The 19,192-nt window shown below is 46.6% G+C and overlaps 5 protein-coding genes and 1 long non-coding RNA gene across 9 annotated transcripts in view; 3 read left to right on the top strand and 3 right to left on the bottom strand.

Annotated features, from left to right (window-relative positions):
* The window catches only part of FUNDC2 (FUN14 domain containing 2), a 34,613-nt gene extending 29,170 nt beyond the window's left edge, over positions 1 to 5,443 (top strand). Inside the window, exons 5-6 of one of the 2 annotated variants that reach the window (XM_084871173.1) lie at positions 3,565 to 3,653; positions 5,171 to 5,443. In XM_084871173.1, coding sequence (XP_084727299.1) covers positions 3,565 to 3,653; positions 5,171 to 5,204 — 123 coding nt within the window. In that variant the 3' untranslated portion in view covers positions 5,205 to 5,443. Of the gene's footprint in view, positions 1 to 3,564; positions 3,654 to 5,154 lie in introns of both variants that reach the window. The other variant, XM_084871174.1, reaches the window with a different exon arrangement.
* The window catches only part of F8 (coagulation factor VIII), a 162,876-nt gene that overhangs the window by 119,104 nt on the left and 24,580 nt on the right, over positions 1 to 19,192 (bottom strand). The window lies entirely within an intron of this gene.
* CMC4 (C-X9-C motif containing 4) lies at positions 5,500 to 17,440 on the bottom strand. 2 transcript variants are annotated; one of them, XM_084871191.1, is made up of 3 exons: positions 17,301 to 17,440; positions 9,417 to 9,484; positions 5,500 to 7,214 (listed from the first exon to the last, which is right to left on the bottom strand). In XM_084871191.1, the coding sequence occupies exons 2-3, from the start codon at positions 9,472 to 9,474 to the stop codon at positions 7,066 to 7,068; spliced, it is 207 nt and encodes a 68-aa protein (XP_084727317.1). In that variant the 5' UTR covers positions 9,475 to 9,484; positions 17,301 to 17,440; the 3' UTR covers positions 5,500 to 7,065. The 2 variants fall into 2 exon arrangements, with proteins under 2 accessions (XP_084727317.1, XP_084727318.1); XM_084871192.1 differs by lacking the exon at positions 17,301 to 17,440 and adding an exon at positions 10,449 to 10,582.
* On the bottom strand, positions 10,777 to 11,584 carry MTCP1 (mature T cell proliferation 1). The gene is made up of 4 exons (XM_084871190.1): positions 11,444 to 11,584; positions 11,144 to 11,314; positions 11,012 to 11,063; positions 10,777 to 10,917 (listed from the first exon to the last, which is right to left on the bottom strand). Exons 1-3 carry the CDS (start codon positions 11,546 to 11,548, stop codon positions 11,016 to 11,018), a joined length of 324 nt encoding a protein of 107 aa, XP_084727316.1. The 5' UTR covers positions 11,549 to 11,584; the 3' UTR covers positions 10,777 to 10,917; positions 11,012 to 11,015.
* LOC311615757 lies at positions 10,903 to 17,294 on the top strand. Its single transcript, XR_014793795.1, has 3 exons — positions 10,903 to 11,014; positions 15,670 to 15,752; positions 16,530 to 17,294. It is a non-coding gene; the product is annotated as an uncharacterized lncRNA (long non-coding RNA).
* BRCC3 (BRCA1/BRCA2-containing complex subunit 3) overlaps positions 18,080 to 19,192 on the top strand; it is a 35,973-nt gene continuing 34,860 nt past the window's right edge. Inside the window, exons 1-2 of one of the 2 annotated variants that reach the window (XM_084871145.1) lie at positions 18,080 to 18,314; positions 18,956 to 18,972. In XM_084871145.1, coding sequence (XP_084727271.1) covers positions 18,192 to 18,314; positions 18,956 to 18,972 — 140 coding nt within the window. In that variant the 5' untranslated portion in view covers positions 18,080 to 18,191. The remainder of the gene's footprint in view (positions 18,315 to 18,955; positions 18,973 to 19,192) is intronic. The other variant, XM_084871146.1, reaches the window with a different exon arrangement.

The following is a 19,192-nucleotide window of genomic DNA, read 5'->3' as shown; positions in this document are numbered from 1 at the left end:
TTGAAGTTTCTAGATCTCCCTCTCCCTCTCTCTGAAATTAATAAAAAGTTAATAAAAGTGAATACTTGTGCAATGTTGCTCAGTTGGTTGAACATGGGAACCATCCCCAGTAGGGAGCGTGCAGGAGGCAACCAATCAATCCTGATGGTTCTCTCACTCTCCCTTTCTCTCTAAAAAATAAATAAGTGATTACTTAACAGACCCTTGCAGGGATCCTCAAACTTTTTAAAGTGGGGGCCAGATCACGGTCCCTCAGAGAGCTGGAGGGCCGGACTATATGAGCTACTAATTCCTACTGTAACACCTCGGCTGCGCTCACTGCCCAAAAAACCTGGCGGGCCGGATCAGACTCCTCTGCGGGCCGCATGTGGCCCGCGGGCCGTAGTTTGAAGACCCCTGCAAAGCTTTTTAGGTTAAAGGCCATACAACGTCAGGTGCTGAACGCAAGTGTAGTATTAAATTTTATGGGGATAGTGTGGAGTGGATGCAGGGAAGAGCAGTGTTACTCTAGCACAGTGGTTCTCAGCCTTTCAAATGCCGCGACCCTTTAATACAGTTCCCCATGTTGTGGTGACCCCCCAACCATAAAATTATTTTTGTTGCTGCTTCATAACTGAAATTTTGCTACTGTTATGAATCGTAATGTAAATATCTGTGTTATCCGATGGTCTTAGGTGACCCACAGGTTTAGAACCGCTGCTGTAGAGCCTAGCATCATGGCAGAGCAGGGCCTTTTGTCCCCAGGGGATGCTACAGCTATTAGGTGAAAGGTTGTGGGATATTTGTAGGGCATCAACATAAGTGGCCAGATTATGATGATCTCTGAACGCATAATAATCTGGCCAGGGGATTAATTAAAGGAAATAATTTAATATTGCTATTTGCCCTTTCTCTATAATAGAAGTGTCAGAGACGAAAGAAAATGAATAAAATGTATATGAAAACCTTCCTCCTGTCAGAGTCTGGGGTACACCATGGGACCTAGAGTCAAGTCCCTGCCTACCCACATGCACCTCAAAATCATGTGAGACCCAGACCTGGCTGGGTCTCTTCTTCCCCCCCCCCTCCCCTTATTGGGCTAGATCCAGATCCGGCCATTCACACTCTTGTCAAGCCCTGCTGGGTAGGGGGGGCGTAGCCTCAGGTCCCCTGGCGTGGTGCCAGGATGGGGTGTGTGGCCTGAGGTTCCCCAGCCTAGACTGGGGGACATGTCTTGAGGTCCTCCGTCAAGCCCCGCCAGGTGCGGACACAGCCTGAGATCCCCTGTCAAGCCCTGCTGGGTGGGCGGTGTGGCCTGAGGTACCCTGTCAAGCCCCACCTGGTGGGGGCGTGGCCTGAGGTCCCCTAGTCCAGCACCAGGACAGGAAGTGCACCTGGAGGTCCCATGTTAAGCTCTGCAGGGCAGGGGACACGGCCTCAGGTTCCCTGACCTGGCACTAAGGTGGTGGTGCAGCCTGAGGTCCCCCAGCCCGATGCTAGGGCTGGGGGTGGGGCCTGAGGTCCCCTGTCATTTCTGCCAGGTGGGGTGTGTGGCCTGAGGTCTCCTGTCAAGCCCCATGGGGGTGGGAGAGGGCGTAGCCTCAGGTCCCTGCTGATTGCTCATTAAGGCTCCTTATGGGAACTTGGCCTCAGCTGTGGATGCACCCATCTTTGTGATGGAGTGATGGTCAATTAGCATATTCTCTTTTTATTCGATAGGATTTGATTTTTCTGTCATAATAGCAAAGAAGAATAAGATTTCAATCAGTGTCTGCCAATAGATGCTGACTTAAACTGAGACAGGACTGAATTTAATTTTTATTTTTTAAATATATTTTATTGATTTTTTACAGAGAGGAAGGGAGAGAGATAGAGAGCCAGAAACGTCGATGAGAGAAACATTGACTAGCTGCCTCTTGCACACCCCCTACCGGGGATGTACCCGCAACCAACTTACATGCCCTTGACCGGAATCAAACCCGGGACCTTTCAGTCCGCAGACCGACGCTCTACCACTGAGCCAAACCGGTTTCGGCAGGACTGAATTTAAAAGATAGGAAGGAACGATTGATTTGAAGCTTTCAAATCCCTAAATAATGTGCTTTAGAAACAATATTTTATATTTTATTGCTTTTAGGAAACAAATTTAAAAGTTTGAAATGAGTAATTAATTCAATAAAAATTATTTTTGTAGTAAAGCATAGAAAAGCAATCTATTTGATCATATGATTCCTAATGTAAGTCCCAGCACCACTATCAATTGACCATTTTAAATGTAATTTAGACTTGTATATGATATAAACATAGTTTTAAAATGTTTTATGAAATTGTTTCACTACTGCTCAGCTGGCGTGGCTCAGTGGTTGAGCATTGACCTATGAACCAGGAAGTCACAGTGGGATTCCCAGTCAGGGTGCTTGCTCCGGTTGTGCGCTCTATCCCCAGTAGGTGGCGTGCAGGAGGCAGCCTATCAATGATTTTCATCAATGATGTTTCTGTCTCTCCCTCTCCCTCTTCCTCTCCCTTCCTCTCTGAAATCAATAAATTGTTTCACTACTAACACAGGGTTCACTTGGATGATTTCATGAACTTGTAGCACTGCTAATCTGGTACGTGGACCAAACATCTCTAAGGCACCATTTCTCCAAATCTCTTTGGAGAACATTCACCCTGAGAGATGTTGTCCACAGAGTGGGTTCGCTGGCTACAACTTTGGAAACTACTGCGTACAATAGTCCTTGCAAAGAGGCATCATTCACATTAGCATACAAAAAGCTCTGAAATCTTAAAGGAAAGAAACCTGTTTACTTGTGTGCAATGTAAGAACTCTGATTTCAGGAGCACCAGACTGCTCTTTGATAGTCCGAAAAAACCATGTGGGGGACCAAAGGAGGACATAGCCTTTATTTATGTATTTATGTATTTATTATTTTTTAAAATATATTTTTATTGATTTTTTTTTTTTTTTTTTTTTTTTTTTTTTTTTTTTTACAGAGAGGAAGGGAGAGGGATAGAGAGTTAGAAACATCAATGAGAGAGAAACATCGATCAGCTGCATCCCACACCCCCCCAACTGGGGATGTGCCTGCAATCAAGGTACATGCCCTTGACTGGAATTGAACCCAGGACCCTTCAGTCCGCAGGCCGAAGCTCTATCCACTGAGCCAAACCGGTTTCGGCTATTTATTTATTTTTAAAGATATGTTTTATTGATTTCAAAGAGGAAGGGAGAGGGGGAGAGAGATAAAAAATCAATGATGAGAGAGAATAATGGATTGGCTGCCTGCTGCACGCCCCCTATTGGAGATCAAGCCTGCAACTTGGGCTTGTGCCCTGACCGGGAATCAAACCTTGATCTGGTTTTATGGTCGGCAAACTGCAGCTCTCGAGCCACATGCTGCTCTTTGGCCCTTTGAGTGTGGCTCTTCCACAAAATACCACGGCCTAGTTGAGTCTATTTTGAAGAAGTGGCGTTAGAAGAAGTTGAAGTTTAAAAAAGTTGGCTCTCAAAAGAAATTTCAATTGTCCTGTTAATATTTGGCTCTGTTGACTAATGAGTTTGCCGACCACTGTCCTGGTTCATAGGTCAACACTCAACCACGGAGCCACGCCGGCAGGCCAGGACATAGCCTTTATGGCTTCCACATGGGGAAGATCCAATGGCTGCCTGTTGGGTAAGTTTCCCAACCCTGCTAGGGTCTGGCGGGGGCTTATCTAGCAGAGGGGAGGGGGCGGTGCCATGCTTGGAATGGCTTGAGTGCAGGCCAAGGACAAACAGGGTCTGCTGAGACTTGTTGGCTGTCAAGGACGTGGGAAGACACCTGGGTCTGTGCTGCTCTGTTTCTTATGGCCATTGGCCAGGCAAACAACATTCAACTGACTGGGGGCGGGGCGGGGGACTTGGGCTATATCCTTGCGTGACCCCATACTGGGTTTAACCTAGCATGCCCCAGACATATCTGAACACAGAAGACCCCCCCCTCCCCACATTATAGAAATTCCTAGAAACACTTTGGGGAATGGTCCTTAAAAGAACAGCTGGTCTCAAATAATAATTATATTTGCACATCAGGGACTATCTCAGTCCATTCACAGCAATGCAGGCTCTGTGTAGCATGCTGGAAGAGGCGAGGAAGGATCCTTGTAGGGACTGAATGTTTGTGCACCCCCAAGTTCACATTTGAAATATTTTTAAATATATTTTATTGATTTTTTTTATAGAGAGGAAGGGAGAGGGATAGAGAGTTAGAAACATCTACGAGAGAAAATCATGGATCAGCTGCCTCTTGCACACCACTACTGGGGATGTGCCCACAACCAAGGTACATGCCTTTGACCAGAATCGAACCTGGGACCTTTCAGTCCACAGGCCAACACTCTATCCACTGAGCCAAATCGGTTTCAGCCACATTTGAAATTCTAACTCCCAACGTAACGGTATTTGGCTGTGAGGCCTTTGGAAGATGATTAGTTCATGGGGTGGAGCCCTCGTGAAGGATTAATACCCTTAGGAAAGAGGTCCCCAGAGTCCCTCTCCCTTTCCACTACATGAAGACACAGTGAGAAGGCAGCCATCTACAAATCAGGGAGGAGGCTCTCACCAGATACTCAGTCTGTGGTTCCTTGGCCTTGGCCTTCCAGCTGCCAGAACTGTGAGAAAGAAATGTCTTGTCTGTGGTATTTTGTCATAGCAGCGTGGACTAAGATAAGAGCCTATCAGAATTTTTTCCTCCTCTTGCTTAGAAAGTCATCTTTCTCTTTTTTTCTGTTTGGGGGGAAGGGAGGAAAGCAAATGGCCTGTTTGATACTGGCCACCCCATCCACTATAAGAAGTCACTAATAGTCCTAGCCAGTTTGGCTTGGTGGATTGAGTGTCGGCCTGTGGATTGAAGGGTCTCAGGTTTGATTCTGATCAAGGGCATGTATACTGGTTGCAGGCTTGGTCCCTGGCCCCAGTTGGGGTGTGAATGAGAAGCAACCAATTGATGTGTTTCTCTCACATTCATGTTTCTATCTCTCCCACTGTAAAAACCGATGGGGAAAATCCTCAGGTGAGGATTAACCCCCCCCCACACAGAAGTCACTGATAACTGTCAACAGGTTTCCTTTAGCAACCTTGTATTAATACCAGGACCTGCTATAATCAGTTTTGATTATCCTCCTATATAATAAAAGGCTATTATGCAAATAGAACGGCGGAACAACCGAACAACTGGTTGCTATGACGTGCGCTGACCACCAAGGGGCATATGTGGAACATGGTGGGCATTGGCAGCAGCAGGATGGTGGAGCAGGTGAGTGGGGGTGCCATACCAAGGCGGGGCTCCGGTCACTGCCATTAGGGCAAGCCTCTGGTGGTTACTGAAAATTCTTTGCTCCCGTAAGCCATGGTCCCACCTGTAGCTCAAACCTGCTGCTGGTGCCCGGGGCTGGCGCTGTTAGCTCATGGGAACAGTGGCTGCAGAAGGGCTGGCAACAGACAGGGGATGGGGCGGGGGAGGAGGGGTGCAAGGCGGGAGGAGCCAGGCAGGAGAACGGATGGGCTGAGACCCGCCCTGTGCTAGGCCGCTAGTAAAAATATAGAGTAGATAAACCACCTAAGATTCTAATTCAGTTGCTGCCTGTCTGATTTCCAGTAAAGTTCTCTCATGATAAATTAGGGGTCATTAAAAACAAGAATCATTTCTATGTCTTTTCTACCACTCACTCGCTGACATGCCTTCTGGCCAGGCACTCTGATGGGGATGCAAATGCAGAAAGAAATGCTCTTTCTTGCATTTGGGAAGACACTTTGCTTTAAATTATTGGAAATACTAAGAGGCCTGATGCATGGATTCATGCACCGGTGGGGTCCCTTGGCTTGGCCTGTACCCTCTCACAATCCAGGACCCTTGAGGAATGTCAGACTGCTGGTTTCTGCCAGGCTGAGGGACCCACTGGTGCATGAATCCATGTACAAGGCCTCTAGTATATATATACACTGAGTGGCCAGATTATTATGATCTCTGAACACATAATAATCTGGCCAGTGTATATCCTATATAATAAAAGGCTAATATGCAAATTGTCCCCTCAACCAGGAGTTCGACCAGCAGGCAGGCTGGCCAACCACCCATGTCCTTCCCCCTGGCCAGGATGACTGACCACCCATGCACGAATTCATGCACTGGGCTTCTAATATATATATATGTATGTATACACACACACACACACACACACACACACACAGAGTGGCCAGATTATTATGTGTTCAGAGATCATAGTATGGCCACTCAGTGTAAGATCTTTGCTTAATCTCTTCCCACCCTCCCAACCTCCCCCCTTCCCTCTGAGATTCATTAATCTGTTCCATGTTTCATCCCTGTGTGTTGAGTGTCTGCCCCCTGGTGGTCAGTGCCCATCATAGCTACCGGCTGAATGGTTGCTTAGGCTTTTATATATATATAGATAACGAGTATGGAGTTGGGTTGGAGAAACCTTTGAATTTAGCATGTAATCTATCAAAGCTGTCACAGGAGGGATGTTTTCACCAAACACTTTACTTGACTGATTAAATTATTGGCTACTAGTGACTGAACTTAACCTCTCCAGCCCCAGTCCCTTTCCCCAGAAGTTGGGTGTGGGCATGGGGGTGGGGACTAAAAGTTCCAACCCTCTAATCATGTGGTTCCCATGGCAACCAGCCCCCAGCCATGGGTTAGCTAAGAGCTTTCCTCATTAAAAGTCACCTCATTAAGGTAAGTAGATACCTTTATCTTTCTTATCACTTAGGAAATTCCAAAGGGTTTAGGAGGTTTGTGTCTAGAATGGAGGAAAAAACCCAAATATATGTTTCCTGTAAGAGATGATATCACAGTACCAAACCAAAATTTTTTCACATAACAGGTTTATTTTAGCAGCTCAGTTTTATTACATTCTACATATTTGTTTAATCTATTTCTATCTGTTCTGCATAGGTGGCATATTTATTGACTTTAATAGTTGACTCTTTCACTTGCTATTTGCTGCTACCTGGCCTGAAGAGTCAGGAGGATAAATGAGCTCGCTTGGTGGAAACATGGTGCAGCATTGAACTTCTGCAGAACTTTACTTTGATGTGGGCTTCAGTGCCAGCTTTTCTTCCTCTTCTTTCTCAAATCCTGAACAGACGAGAGATCTTCCCTTGGGATAGCGAGCACAACATTTACGAAGCTCTTGGATGACAGCCTGACACTTAGATTCCATGTAGTTGTTGGCTGAAAAACAGGCAGAATCTAGTCATGATCTCGTAGGACTAAGGCACAGGGGGTGTTTATAGTTTATCAATGCTTCCCACTCCTTTTTTACTTCACTGTATGTACCTACAGACCCAGATGAAAGAGGATATATCAAAGTCTACTGAATTCTTCGAGACCAGGAAGAAAAGTGTGATTTAGAGTGGTGGTCAAAAGGTATTTTTCTATATCATTTTCTTTTCTTTAAAAAAAAAATATATTTTATTGATTTTTTTTTTACAGAAAGGGAGCGGGATAGAGTTAGAAACATCGATGAGAGAGAAACATGTATCAGCTGCCTCTTGCACACCCCCTACTGGGGATGTGCCCGCAACCAAGGTACATGCCCTTGACCGGAATCGAACCCGGGACCCTTGAGTCGCCAGGCCGATGCTCTATCCACTGAGCCACACCAGCCAGGACTCTTCTTTTTTTAAAAAAATATATTTTTATTGATTTCAGAGAGGAAGGGAGAGAGAGAAACATCAATGATGAGAGAGAATCATCGATCGGCTGCCTCTTGCACGCCCCCCACTGGGGATCCAGCTGCAACCTAGGCATGCGCCCTGACCAGGAATTGAACTGTGACCTTCTGGTTCATAGGTCGACCTCAAAGCTCAACCAACTGGGTTCATTTTCCTTAAGGTCGAGTTAACAGTTTATGTTCCTTGGTCGCTAATTCCTTTACAATTTGGTGAATTAGAAAAATGCGCATACCCTGCATGTTAATTTGCATACAGTTTAAGGTGGCTGCTAGACCTTCCCTACCAAGTCTGTGCATCACAGGTTTGAAATTGCAGCCTTGGGGTTAAACCCTTTTTTACAGTTGTGAGCTAATAATGGTTTTTACATTTTTAAGGGGTTATAATTTGCTTGCCCTCCTTCCCTGTCTCTCTCTCCAATGAAGACCTCCTGGCCTCCAAAGCCTAAACTATTTCCTGTTTGGACCTTTATAGAAAATATTTGCAGACTGATATACATAGATGCTAAGTCAAGGAGGACATGAACTAACAGTTCTAGATCAGCTTCAATTGACTTGAGTCCCTCGATACTAAAATGGGGTGCATGGGAGTTAGTCTGTGATAGGAAAGACAATTTTGAACACCCATAGCAGTGGTCGGCAAACTGGGGCTCGCGAGCCACATGCAGCTCTTTGGCCCCTTAAGTGTGGCTCTTCCACAAAATACCACGGCCTGGGCGAGTCTATTTTGAAGAAGTGGCGTTAGAAGAAGTTTTTTTAAAATATATTTTATTGATTTTTTTTAACAGAGAGGAAGGGAGAGGGATAGTCAGAAACATCGATGAGAGAGAAACATCGATCAGCTGCCTCCTGCACACCCCCTACTGGGGATGTGCCTGCAACCAAGGTACATGCCCTTGACCGGAATCGAACCCAGGACGCCAGTCCACGGCCTGATGCTCTATCCACCAAGCCAAAACGGCCAGGGCTGAAGAAGTTGAAGTTTAAAAAATTTGGCTCTCAAAAGAAATTTCAATCGTTGTACTGTTGATATTTGGCTCTGTTGATTAATGAGTTTGCCGACCACTGACGCAGAGTTGCTGAGTCCAGGTTTGTAGCCACACCAGCGGGATTCAAACCCTCACTGTAACCCTTACTAGTTGTGTGACTCTGGGCAAGTTATGTAACTTCTGTGTTCATTTCCACATCTGTAAAATGGAGGTCACAGTGACATCTACCTCATGGATGAAATTACCAAATGACTTCATATGTTTAAAGCCCTTTTGGCTGTGATTGTCATGCAGGGAATGATTAATGCTAATTCCGAGTCCTTCCAGCCCTCAACCCTCCCACACTGTGGCAAGGGATGTAACCAGTTCTAACTTGATTCTTTTTTCTAAGTCATGGGTTGCTAGTTCAAATCAGTTTATTTATTTGGAAGAAATTAATTTGTGAAAAAGATTTTTTTCATTTTTCTTAAATTTGGAGAAAGGGATGAATAAAATGGCATTTATACATGAACACTTCGGATCAAAGGGTTTTACAGAGAATATTGCTTACATCATAAAATGGAAAGCTCAAGAATAGACATGAAAAAAATATACAAACAAGGATTTTCGTTGATGCTGAGTCTTCGGGGCTGATAAGAACAACTGGCCTCTTGTAGTTGGTTCCCAGATAAAGTGAAAAATATATTTAAAAAAAAAAAACATTGAACATAGTACCTTGTAAACATTTCTGTATTTCACAGGCTTGTTTCTGGCACGGATCCTTCTGCAGCATATCCAGTAAACTAAAATAAGAAAAATGATTTTTATTTTGCCTTTTATTTATAAAGACTTTAAAGCCCCTCTAGAAGGAATTTTCTGCAGAGACGAGCAGTACGCCCTTCCAATTGCTGGAAGACCATTACACTGAGAAATACTCTTCCCGTTCATAGGATGAATCAACTGTATTTTTTTTTTTTATAATATCCATTTCATTTGACTCGAAAGAGGTAAGTAGCTTTACATGGAAATAAAGACCCTTGAATTCAATAAATTCATCCTGAATATTGTAAACCGATGTTGGGCTAGAGGAGCCGACGCCGTAGCCTGAAGGACCTGCCCACTGCCCAACTGTCATTGACAAAACTACCCTTGGCAATGAGCGGGCTCCTTGAGCCCTCCCCCTTATTATTAATGTGTAAACTGGGGACCATACCTACCTCAAAGCATGGGTGGAAGAATTAAATGTGATAATGTACCCAAAGTGCATAGAATTGTGCCTGGAAGGCAGTAAGGATTTGCTACATGGTAGTTATTCCCGAGATTTTTAAAAAGCAAAACTAAGGGGTTTTTTTTGCATATAAAATAGTTATAACTATTTTCACCCAGGAAATTATCAGGCAGTAAATGCTTTCTTAGGGATCAGCACTATTTGGCCCTGAGATAAGTGGTAGTTTAGCAGCTAAAATGTCTTTGTTGTTGTTGTTTTGGGTTGTTGTGTTTTTTTTTTTAACTCTTACAGAAAAAACTGATTTAAAATATCTGTAACCAGAGAATAATCTTAAGTGCCCACTCTTTTGGTTATTAGCAACGTCTCAGAATTTGAAGACACAATTTCAGAAAGAAAAAGGGCCAATTTGGTAGCTCATTTCATTAATGCAAATAACCTCCTTTACTCCCCCTCCCCCCAGAGCTCCCTAAGTTCTTAGTAGATCCAAGTGAGGTCAGTACTGGGATGGGAAACACTTTAGCAAAACCCAAGATATTTACAGGAGGGGAGAAGGAAAGGCAGGTGAATTGCTGCAGGGCAAAGAAACGACCAAAAGATGTTGATGCTGCTAGGAGCTGCTCTCTTCTCTCTAAATCAGTACCAAGTTCTTGGTGATCAGAGCATCTGTGGTGCAGCAGGTGCTGACTTTTGTGGGATTCATCCGATCCCAGTTCCGGCTGCTGATGTCCATTACGGGTTCTATGGCATTTTCCAAAGGAGTTGATTTCAAGTTACGAATCCTGACTACGGTAAGTGCTTTTGTGGACTCGCTCTCTGCCTGTGTGACCCCCTCTCTGCAGTTCCACTCGCGGTGTTCTTCATGACCCTTCCTAAACTTCCGTGTTCTTGAGCAGTAGTTGTTCAGCCCACGCCCTCCCCCAGGCCCACAGGGGGGCGCACTGCAGTGGTGGATGAAGTGATTGCCATATATTGAACGGGACAGAGGATTTCTTCCCAGAATCCCAGCACCTGGAAGAGAATAGATCATTAAAATCACCACAACCCAACAGAGCGAGAGAGAGAGAGAAGACAAGAGAGGCAGCAGAGAAACAAAAATACATACCAGGTTAGTCATCAGGCAAAAGCTTAAGCAACAGCTCCTGGACTCCCCTGACCTGCCAGAGAAAAGAAAAGTTTAGGGAGCACTCTGCTAACAAGAGCCCCGATGTGATGGGAAATGAAGCAACATGTGTACCATTAAGTGATGCTGGATCTGCCACAAGCGCGAGTTGTTATCCATGTAGCGCTGCTCGGGGTAGAGTTGCCACATGAGAGGTAGCTGGGAGGTAAGGAGTTCGCTTGGCCTGACTGCGTCACCTAAGGGAACCTGAACTTGCTGGATTCGGGCCCTTAGGAAGCTCGTCCCCTGGTGGAAAGAAACGACCGAAAAAATAAAACCAAAGACTTTCAGGATACTGCGACTTGTCAGAAACCAAGTTGATTGAAAGCCAAAAAAAAAATCAATATAAAGAAAGAAGCAAAAACAGACAGTTACCTGTTCCACGACGGCCACCCACGTGCGCTGGTATTCGTCTCGGTAGATACCCTCCTGGTGAACCCAGAGGCGATCGGGTGGAGCCCCCACATCCTCTCCTGCCATTCTGGGCTTTGAGTTCCAATTCTAGCCCTGCTTTTCTCCACCTAAGCCTGCAGCGCCCGCACACAGGACACAGGTGTGACTTGTTGGGTTTGCATGAACTCATCAGCGAGCAAGGTGAGCTGGCACTAGCAACCACCAACCAGAACCAAGCTTCCTCTATGTCTGCCTGCACAGTCTAAATAGAACCGAGGCCACCGGAAGCTCCCTGCGAGACGCCCAAGTGACACTCGAGAATTCCGTTAGGGAAGGAGTTCTGTGGCAATGGAGGACTAGCATTACAGGAAGCTGGGCAGTGGTCTCAAGCTTGCATTCCCAAAGCAGCGTCTGACGAAGTGTAGTTAGCAGCAGAATATGCGGAGGCGCGTGCCCAAGGACACACTTATTTGGGCAGGAATGCATTGTGCAAGACAGCCGTACGCCCCACTCCCCGTGGAAAAGCAGTTTGCCTTTTACATTTTATTTTATTTTATTTATTTTTTACAGAGAGGAAGGGAAAGAGAGAGCTAGAAACATCGATGAGAGAGAAACACCGACCAGCTGCCTCTTGCACACCCCCTACCGGGCATGAGCCCTCAACCAAGGTACATGCCCTTGACCGGAATCGAACCCGGGACCTTTCAGTCCGCAGACCGACGCTCTACCACGGAGCCAAACCGGTTTCGGCCAGTTTGCCTTTTAAAAGGTGATGCTAGGAAGGTGAATCATGTGCGTGGCTTTCTAAATTGAAATCAAAAGTTTGTTTTAAGAGCAGACGACCTATTTATCAGGTGACTTAGAAAGGTCTAGAAGCTGGGCGCTTCCAGAAGGGGGGTATCGTCTTAGGGAAAATAGTTAAGGTAGCTTCATGGAATTTCTGAGCTGCAAGAGGCTTTGGGACCATGGCGATTTGGAGCTGATGGGAGAAAATGATAAGTATCCACCTAGGTCCTTGTCATCTTAGGAATGCTTCTCAGGATGTCACAGAGGGCCATTTTTCCCATAAGAGTGTGGGTTCAAATTATGATTTCCCAAGTCGGGAGCCCAGAAAAGTCCCTCTGCCCTTCGAGAGGTATCGAGCAATCCCACCTCCTGGACCAACATGGGCAAACTGGGCTCGCACCCTTACACCCTCTGCCCAGCCCTGGTCTCATTGCAGGGCCTCACAGTAGCTTCACCTGCACTTTGCACTGCGCAGTGTTCACTGCGCCTCTTTCTACTTTCGGCAGAGCACAGGTACAATCCTGGGCATTTCCCCACAAAACCCAGGCCTCCGATTCCAACTGGGTTGCCACTGGGTGGGAAAGGAACCACAGCCCAGCGTGGGAAGTTGTTAAACCCTCTGGTGAGACTGTCCAGAGCAAAGGAGGTGCCAGAACACAGAGCGAACCGTGCAGCCCAGGACGGAGTGAGCCAGAAGGGATTAAACGAGGCCCTTTGTTCAAGACCGACAATCTGAGCCCGATTTTTTTTTTTTCTAAACACTGTTAGTTTATCTTCCCTTAAAAGGAAAGTAGAAACTATCTTTTATAGACTTCAGACATGGTCTGATTTTAGAGAATAATTTAAGAACATAACTGTTGCTTTGCCCACGGTACCCTGACGCTGAGGCCATTGTCAGCTCCTGTCTTATTGGGTTCTTTCATTTCAAATGTCCTGTCTTACATGGTCCCCTTATTTCAAATTCACCTAAAGTGAAACCCCTTCTCCTTTAAAAAAAAAAAAAAAAAAAAAAAAATATATATATATATATATATATATATATATATATATATATATATATATATATATATATATATATATTATTGATTTTTTACAGAGAGGAAGGGAGAGGGACAGAGCCAGAAACATCGATCAGCTGCCTCCTGTACACCCCCCACCGGGAATGTGCCCGCAAGCAAGGTACATGCCCCTGACCGGAATCGAACCCGGGACCCTTCAGTCCACAGGCCGATGCTCTATCCACTGAGCCAAACCGGTTTCGGCAAAAAACTCCTTCTCCTTAACCAAATTCTGATTTCTCTTAAAGGCGACACCGCCGCTCCGGTTCCTGCAGAAATTTACTAGTTGTCTTGAACCCTTTCACCTGCTTCAGCTGCTAACATGCGATCTGTCACCGATTCTGGGAAGAACCACTACCACTGTGTTTGAGATAAACTTTCTCCCAAACACTGGCTAATTTTAGCTCCATATCCTTGCGCTTGCTCTTACTTGCCTACAATGCCTGCTCGGGTCTCTGTACCTCGGTTCTATTATGGCCGAGTGCAAGTCTGCCTTTTCCATAAAGACTTGCCTCCCTATGACCACTATAGCATGTATGTCTAAACTCATGGGCTAGCCTCTAATTATATATTTCTTTGCATATTTTTTGCTCCGCTTATTTCACAAGCCCTGGCTCTCCCCAAATACGGTCCTTGAAGCTCGTCAGTAGCAGGAATCATACAGTACTGGGCATCCCCCACGTCTCAAATATTAATCAAATAGATATCATTGTTCTGCCTCTCCTCCACCCCGTGGCTTTGGAAAGGAGTGATACAAACAAAAACCCAGGGAATGCTAATATCAAAAGAAAATACATTCCAGTCTGGATTTTAAGTACAAAAGAACTAAGTGTGGCTACTTTTTTTTTTTTTTTTTTTTTTTTTTTTTTTTTTAAGTAGAAACCAAGTGTTAAAGGGTTTCAGTACCATCTCGACTTCACAGATAGGTCCTAGCAACAACCGACGTTATTGACATTGAAATTTGTTTTTGAAAAGCAAAACTGTACTGGTTACACTGGCACGTTAAGGAAATGATTCCAGGGGGCAAACAAATTGGAGATGATGGTCTGGGTTACTATGAATCACTACAGAGGCCTATGAGTCATTACCAAATATGCTCGAAAAGCAGCATGAGGCAAGACGGTTTGGCTCAGTGGATAGAGCGGTGGCCTGTGGACTGAAAGGTCCCAGGTTCGATTCTGGTCAGGGGCATGTACCTTGGTGGCGGGCACATCCCCAGCGGGAGGTGTGCAGGAGGCAGCTGGTCAGTATTTCTCATCGATGTCTCTAACTCTCTATCTCTCTCCCTTCCTCTCTGTAAAAAATCAATAAAACATATTTAAAAAGGAAAAAAAGAAAGGCAGCATGGTGTGCTTTGGGACATCAGTATACAACTCTGGACTTGCTCATGCTACTACTCAGAGAGCACGCAGGCCCAGTAAAAGGCGCCTGCAGTGATCCAGGGACTGAAAAGCCATAAAGTGAACGTTAACCAACATCCTCAGCGGAGAGCCGCAAAAGCAAAGGCTGAGTGAGAGGGGTTGAGATCAGAGCCCACAAAATCACAGGCTGTATGAACGGGACCCCATTTCTCTAAATGGGATTCGTGAAATGCTTGCCCTGAACTTTTTCCCTGGTCAAATAAGTTTGGGAATCTGAGAGCATCCTAAAGCACGTTAACGCAGTAAAAGCTCTGGCAGGTGTTGTAGTCAAGAAACTTTATTTCGCTGAACGCTTCCCAGATTTATTTGACTAGAGAGCATTTCTCTGCACGGAAGACTCGCTCCCAGAATTCAGGACGCCTGGAATTGGGATGAATCTCTTAAAACCTCAAGATAAGCTTAGGTAACGAGGTGCACTACAATACACAGACCATAAACCCTCAACTCAAGGAATACTGCCAGCTGCAAATTCAAATACATTAAAGAAGTGGTTATATAGCTTTCTCATCCACGAAGGCACTAAAAGAGATTGTCCCCATGGGGGTCACCTTAATGCCACAATCAGAGACCACGCTGGCCTAGAGAGACTTAGTAAGGGGTTCTGTAAATTAATTATGTTTTAAATGGGTGGTATGAAATATAGAAGGCTTCCTTAGGTAGTAATCTAAGTAAAACCATTACTTTTCCTTTACAGAATAATTTATTTTGTGTCTTTTTTTTAAATAAAAGGGTAGTATGCTTTAATTTCCAGGTGTTTTTTAAACATTAATCAGTTAAATACACTTATTTCCCTTGAAGTCAATTCATGAACTCACCCAATTATACCAAGAACATATACCCTGAAATCAGACTGGCCTATGTATAAATCCTGGTTTTGCCGCTTACTAGCTTTGTGACCTCAGTTGAATTTTTAAAAAATATATTTTATTGATTTTTTTTACAGAGAGGAAAAGAGAAGGACAGAGAGTTAGAAACATCGATGAGAGAGAATCATCGACCAGCTGCCTCTTGCACACCCCCTACTAGGTGTATGCTCGCAACCAAGGTACATGCCCTTGACCAGAATCGAACCTGGGACCCTTCAGTCCGCAGGCCGACGCTCTACCCACTGAGCCAAACCGGTTTCGGCTCAGTTGAATTTTCTACACCTGTTTTCTGATTTGTAAAACGAGAATCAAAGAACATATTGATTAGCATAGTCAGCAATTACGTAGCACTTCCTATGTGTTTTATATACACTGACACTTTTAATCTTCATAAGCATCTGATTAGATTAATACTATTCCCCCCACCCCCTTAAAGAGGAGGGAAATAGCCCTGGTAGGGTGGGCAGCAGGTTCGATTCCCCGTTAGGGCACTTACCCCGATTGCGGGTTGGGTCCCAGGTTGGAGCGCACACAGGAGGCTAGCAAATGCTATTTCTCTCTCCCTCTCAAGTCCATAAAAACATATCCTCAGGGGAGGGTTATTAAAAAAGAGATAAGAGAAGTAAAGCACAGAGAAGTTAGGTAACTTGCTTGAGGTCAAAATGCCAGCAAGTTGCAAAGCCGCATTCCAAATGATACAAAGTATGTGAGTACTTAGTACTAGCACATATGAAGCTTGCCATACATGCTATTAAACGTGTAGGGCTCTAAAATGAAGCCACGAGCATGGCCAAAGTTAGAGATTGCCGTTCTGGATTATAAGATTCACATCAACAGACAAAGGTGTTCTCCTTTTTGAAGGTGCCTGAAAGACAATGTATAAACCCAAAAACATCCCATCCCCAAATATAAACAACACTCGCTCTTGCCCCAGCAGGCTAGAGCCATTCTAGCCGTGAAAAGTCATTGCAAAGATGTGTTTGCAAAATCGAAACTTAAGCGGAAATTCGCGTGGGTCCAATGGTAACTGCACACTTGAAATTTCTCCCGAGCTTCATCAGCATCAGCATGAGCCACGGAAAGTTATGCCACGTGATCCTTCAGCATCAGGTAAAAATGGAGGTTCCTGGCATACATACCCCAGACCGTTCTACGGGCTGAGGGCCCTATCTGTGGGAAGACCCGGGTTGGGACTGACTAGGGAGAAAAGAGCAAAGCATCAACACCTCTTTGGAGAGCACCTTGGGAATTTCCCTTTCCAGTACTGCCATGTCTACCTGACTTCCCAACTCCACGGGGAAGAGACAGAGGAGCGAGATCGCACACACAGAAACACGGGTGGGCAGTGCAGGTGGCCCGGCATAGATTTTCCTTTGATTTTTTGGGATCGTTTCCCCAGAGCCGCTGTAATTCCGAACCTTGCGAGTTGAAAGATCGCTACGTTCAACCCCTGGCACATTTGGCATACGGCGGGAGAAAATGACTTTTACCTATCATTTCCCCACGTCCGAAAGCCGAGGCAGCTCGGAGAGTGGGTAACGACTGGGACACCCCCGACCTTGCATAGAACCTGAAGCCCCCCCATTCCCCGTCCCTGGAACACACAGATACGCAAAGAAGTCTTTGCAGAGAGGAGCAGCAGCCAAGTTTGAGAGTGATACTTTTTCAGATACAGTATAGCACTGTGTCTGCGCAAGAGGTTACTCACATGAATATAATGTTTCTTGGGCTAATTAATCCGCCTCGGAATCAGCGAGGCTACAACTTCCAGGTTCCCCCACCTCGGGCCAGTCAAGCGGGGATCAGGACGTGCGCCCGGGGCGAGCCGAGGGGCATCTGGCGCCGAGGTCACCCGCGCCGAAGTTTCCAGGCAAGGGCCGGCGAGCGGAAGTGGTCCAGGGAGAGTGGGACAGAATTCAGGGGCCACTTGGAAACGAAACGAAATAAGATCTTAACTAGCTCAGGACGGGATGGCCAAAGAGCGTCCCGCTGGCTGGAGGGGCTGACCCGCGCGGCGGAGCTGCCTCCCCGCTGCCCCCGGAGCGTGTAGGCCGCGTCAGCGGGCGGGCAAAATGGGCGCCGGCGCTCCCGAGGCGCCTGCCCCGCAGCCCCGGCGCCGCTCACAGATCGCGTCTGCCTGCAGCCCCGGAGCACCGCCTCCCAGCCGCCCCTGCGTCCCGGCCTCCCGGCCTGAACCCCTGTCCGCCGCCGGCCACAGTCCTCTGCCCCAACGGCCACGCCTGCCCTAACCGGCGCGGGCGTTTCCCAGGTGCCGCTGGGCCGCCCCGCCCCCGCCCAAGCCCCGCCCCCTCCCCACACGCCCGCCTGGCCCGAGCTCCCTAAGCTCCGCCCCCGACCAAGCCCCGCCCCCGCCCCACACGCCCGCCTGGCCCGAGCTCCCTAAGCTCCGCCCCCGCCCGAGCCCCGCCCCCGCCCCAACGCCCGCTTGGCCCGAGCTCCCTAAGCTCCGCCCCCGCCTCGCGCCCGCCCCGCCCCTCCCGCGCTCCCAGGCCCCTCCCCCGCGAAACCCGCTTGCTGGAGCTCAGGGTTGGTCGGGCCTAAGTGGGCCCTAGGCGGACTTGAGCTGGGTCGGACCAAGATGGCGATGCAGGTGGTACAGGCGGTACAGGCGGTTCATCTGGAGTCGGATGCTTTCCTAGTTTGTCTCAACCACGCTCTGAGCACCGAGAAGGAGGAGGTGATGGGACTGTGCATAGGGGAGGTGAGTAGGGTCAGTGAGTTAACCTGGCCGGAACCCTGATGAGCAGCCCAGCGTTTCCTTGGGGTCGGTGTTAGCAGCGCCCAGGGCTGCGGAGGCCACAGGCACCCTGGCTTTGATATGGGATAGGTCCTTTGGATGGTCCTGTCGCGGAGTTTGGGTATCCTCGGGTTGCTTGACGCTTGGTTAACCTCCCATCACCCCCCAGCGTTCCGCATAAGCTAGGGGTGGGGAGAGCTTTTTTTTCTCTACTAATCTCTGGCCTCTTATGCAAATCTGGAGTTATCACCCCATTGACCAAACCGGAAAGTCAGGCCAGAAAGACAATGTAGCACAATAGGACATCGGTGTATTAAGACGCTACTGACCACTGTTAGGGCAGCTGCTGTCTTTCCTCTAGGATGCATTTAATTGTATCAAAGAGCCTAGGAGAGGAGATGGTTTCCGAGACACAAAGTTTCTGCAGCGTTAAAGTGTTGCAGAGTGAAAGAGGATGAGGGACTAGAGATTAGTTGCTTACAATCCGAAAGTAAAAATTCTCCAGTTTTTCATGCTCGTATGCCCTATTTTTCGAATAACCTGTATCATGTACATCCAATAATCGTCATGTGATCAATAATGTTCTCTCCTCTTTCTCACTCTAGTTGAATGATGACACCAGGTAAGACAATATTTGTTTACTCGTATCTTTTGGTCTCTATGCCATTAACTCAGAGTTATGACAAGCTTGGCAATGTTGGTTAGGGATTGTATTTTAGATTACCACGATCAGTCTGGAGCTCCCTCAGTGATACCCTTTAAATAACTTCCCAATCCTGAAGGTTGGTTTCCGCCTAACTTTTTAGCAGGAGGATTTTCAGTTGATACATGTGTGACCTTAT

Source organism: Pipistrellus hanaki, assembly GCF_964339955.1.
Source record: "Pipistrellus hanaki genome assembly, chromosome: X".
Classification (NCBI taxonomy): Eukaryota; Metazoa; Chordata; class Mammalia; order Chiroptera; family Vespertilionidae; genus Pipistrellus; species Pipistrellus hanaki.
Note: the sequence above shows the minus strand (reverse complement) of the source record. Positions and strands in the feature narration are given on the sequence as shown.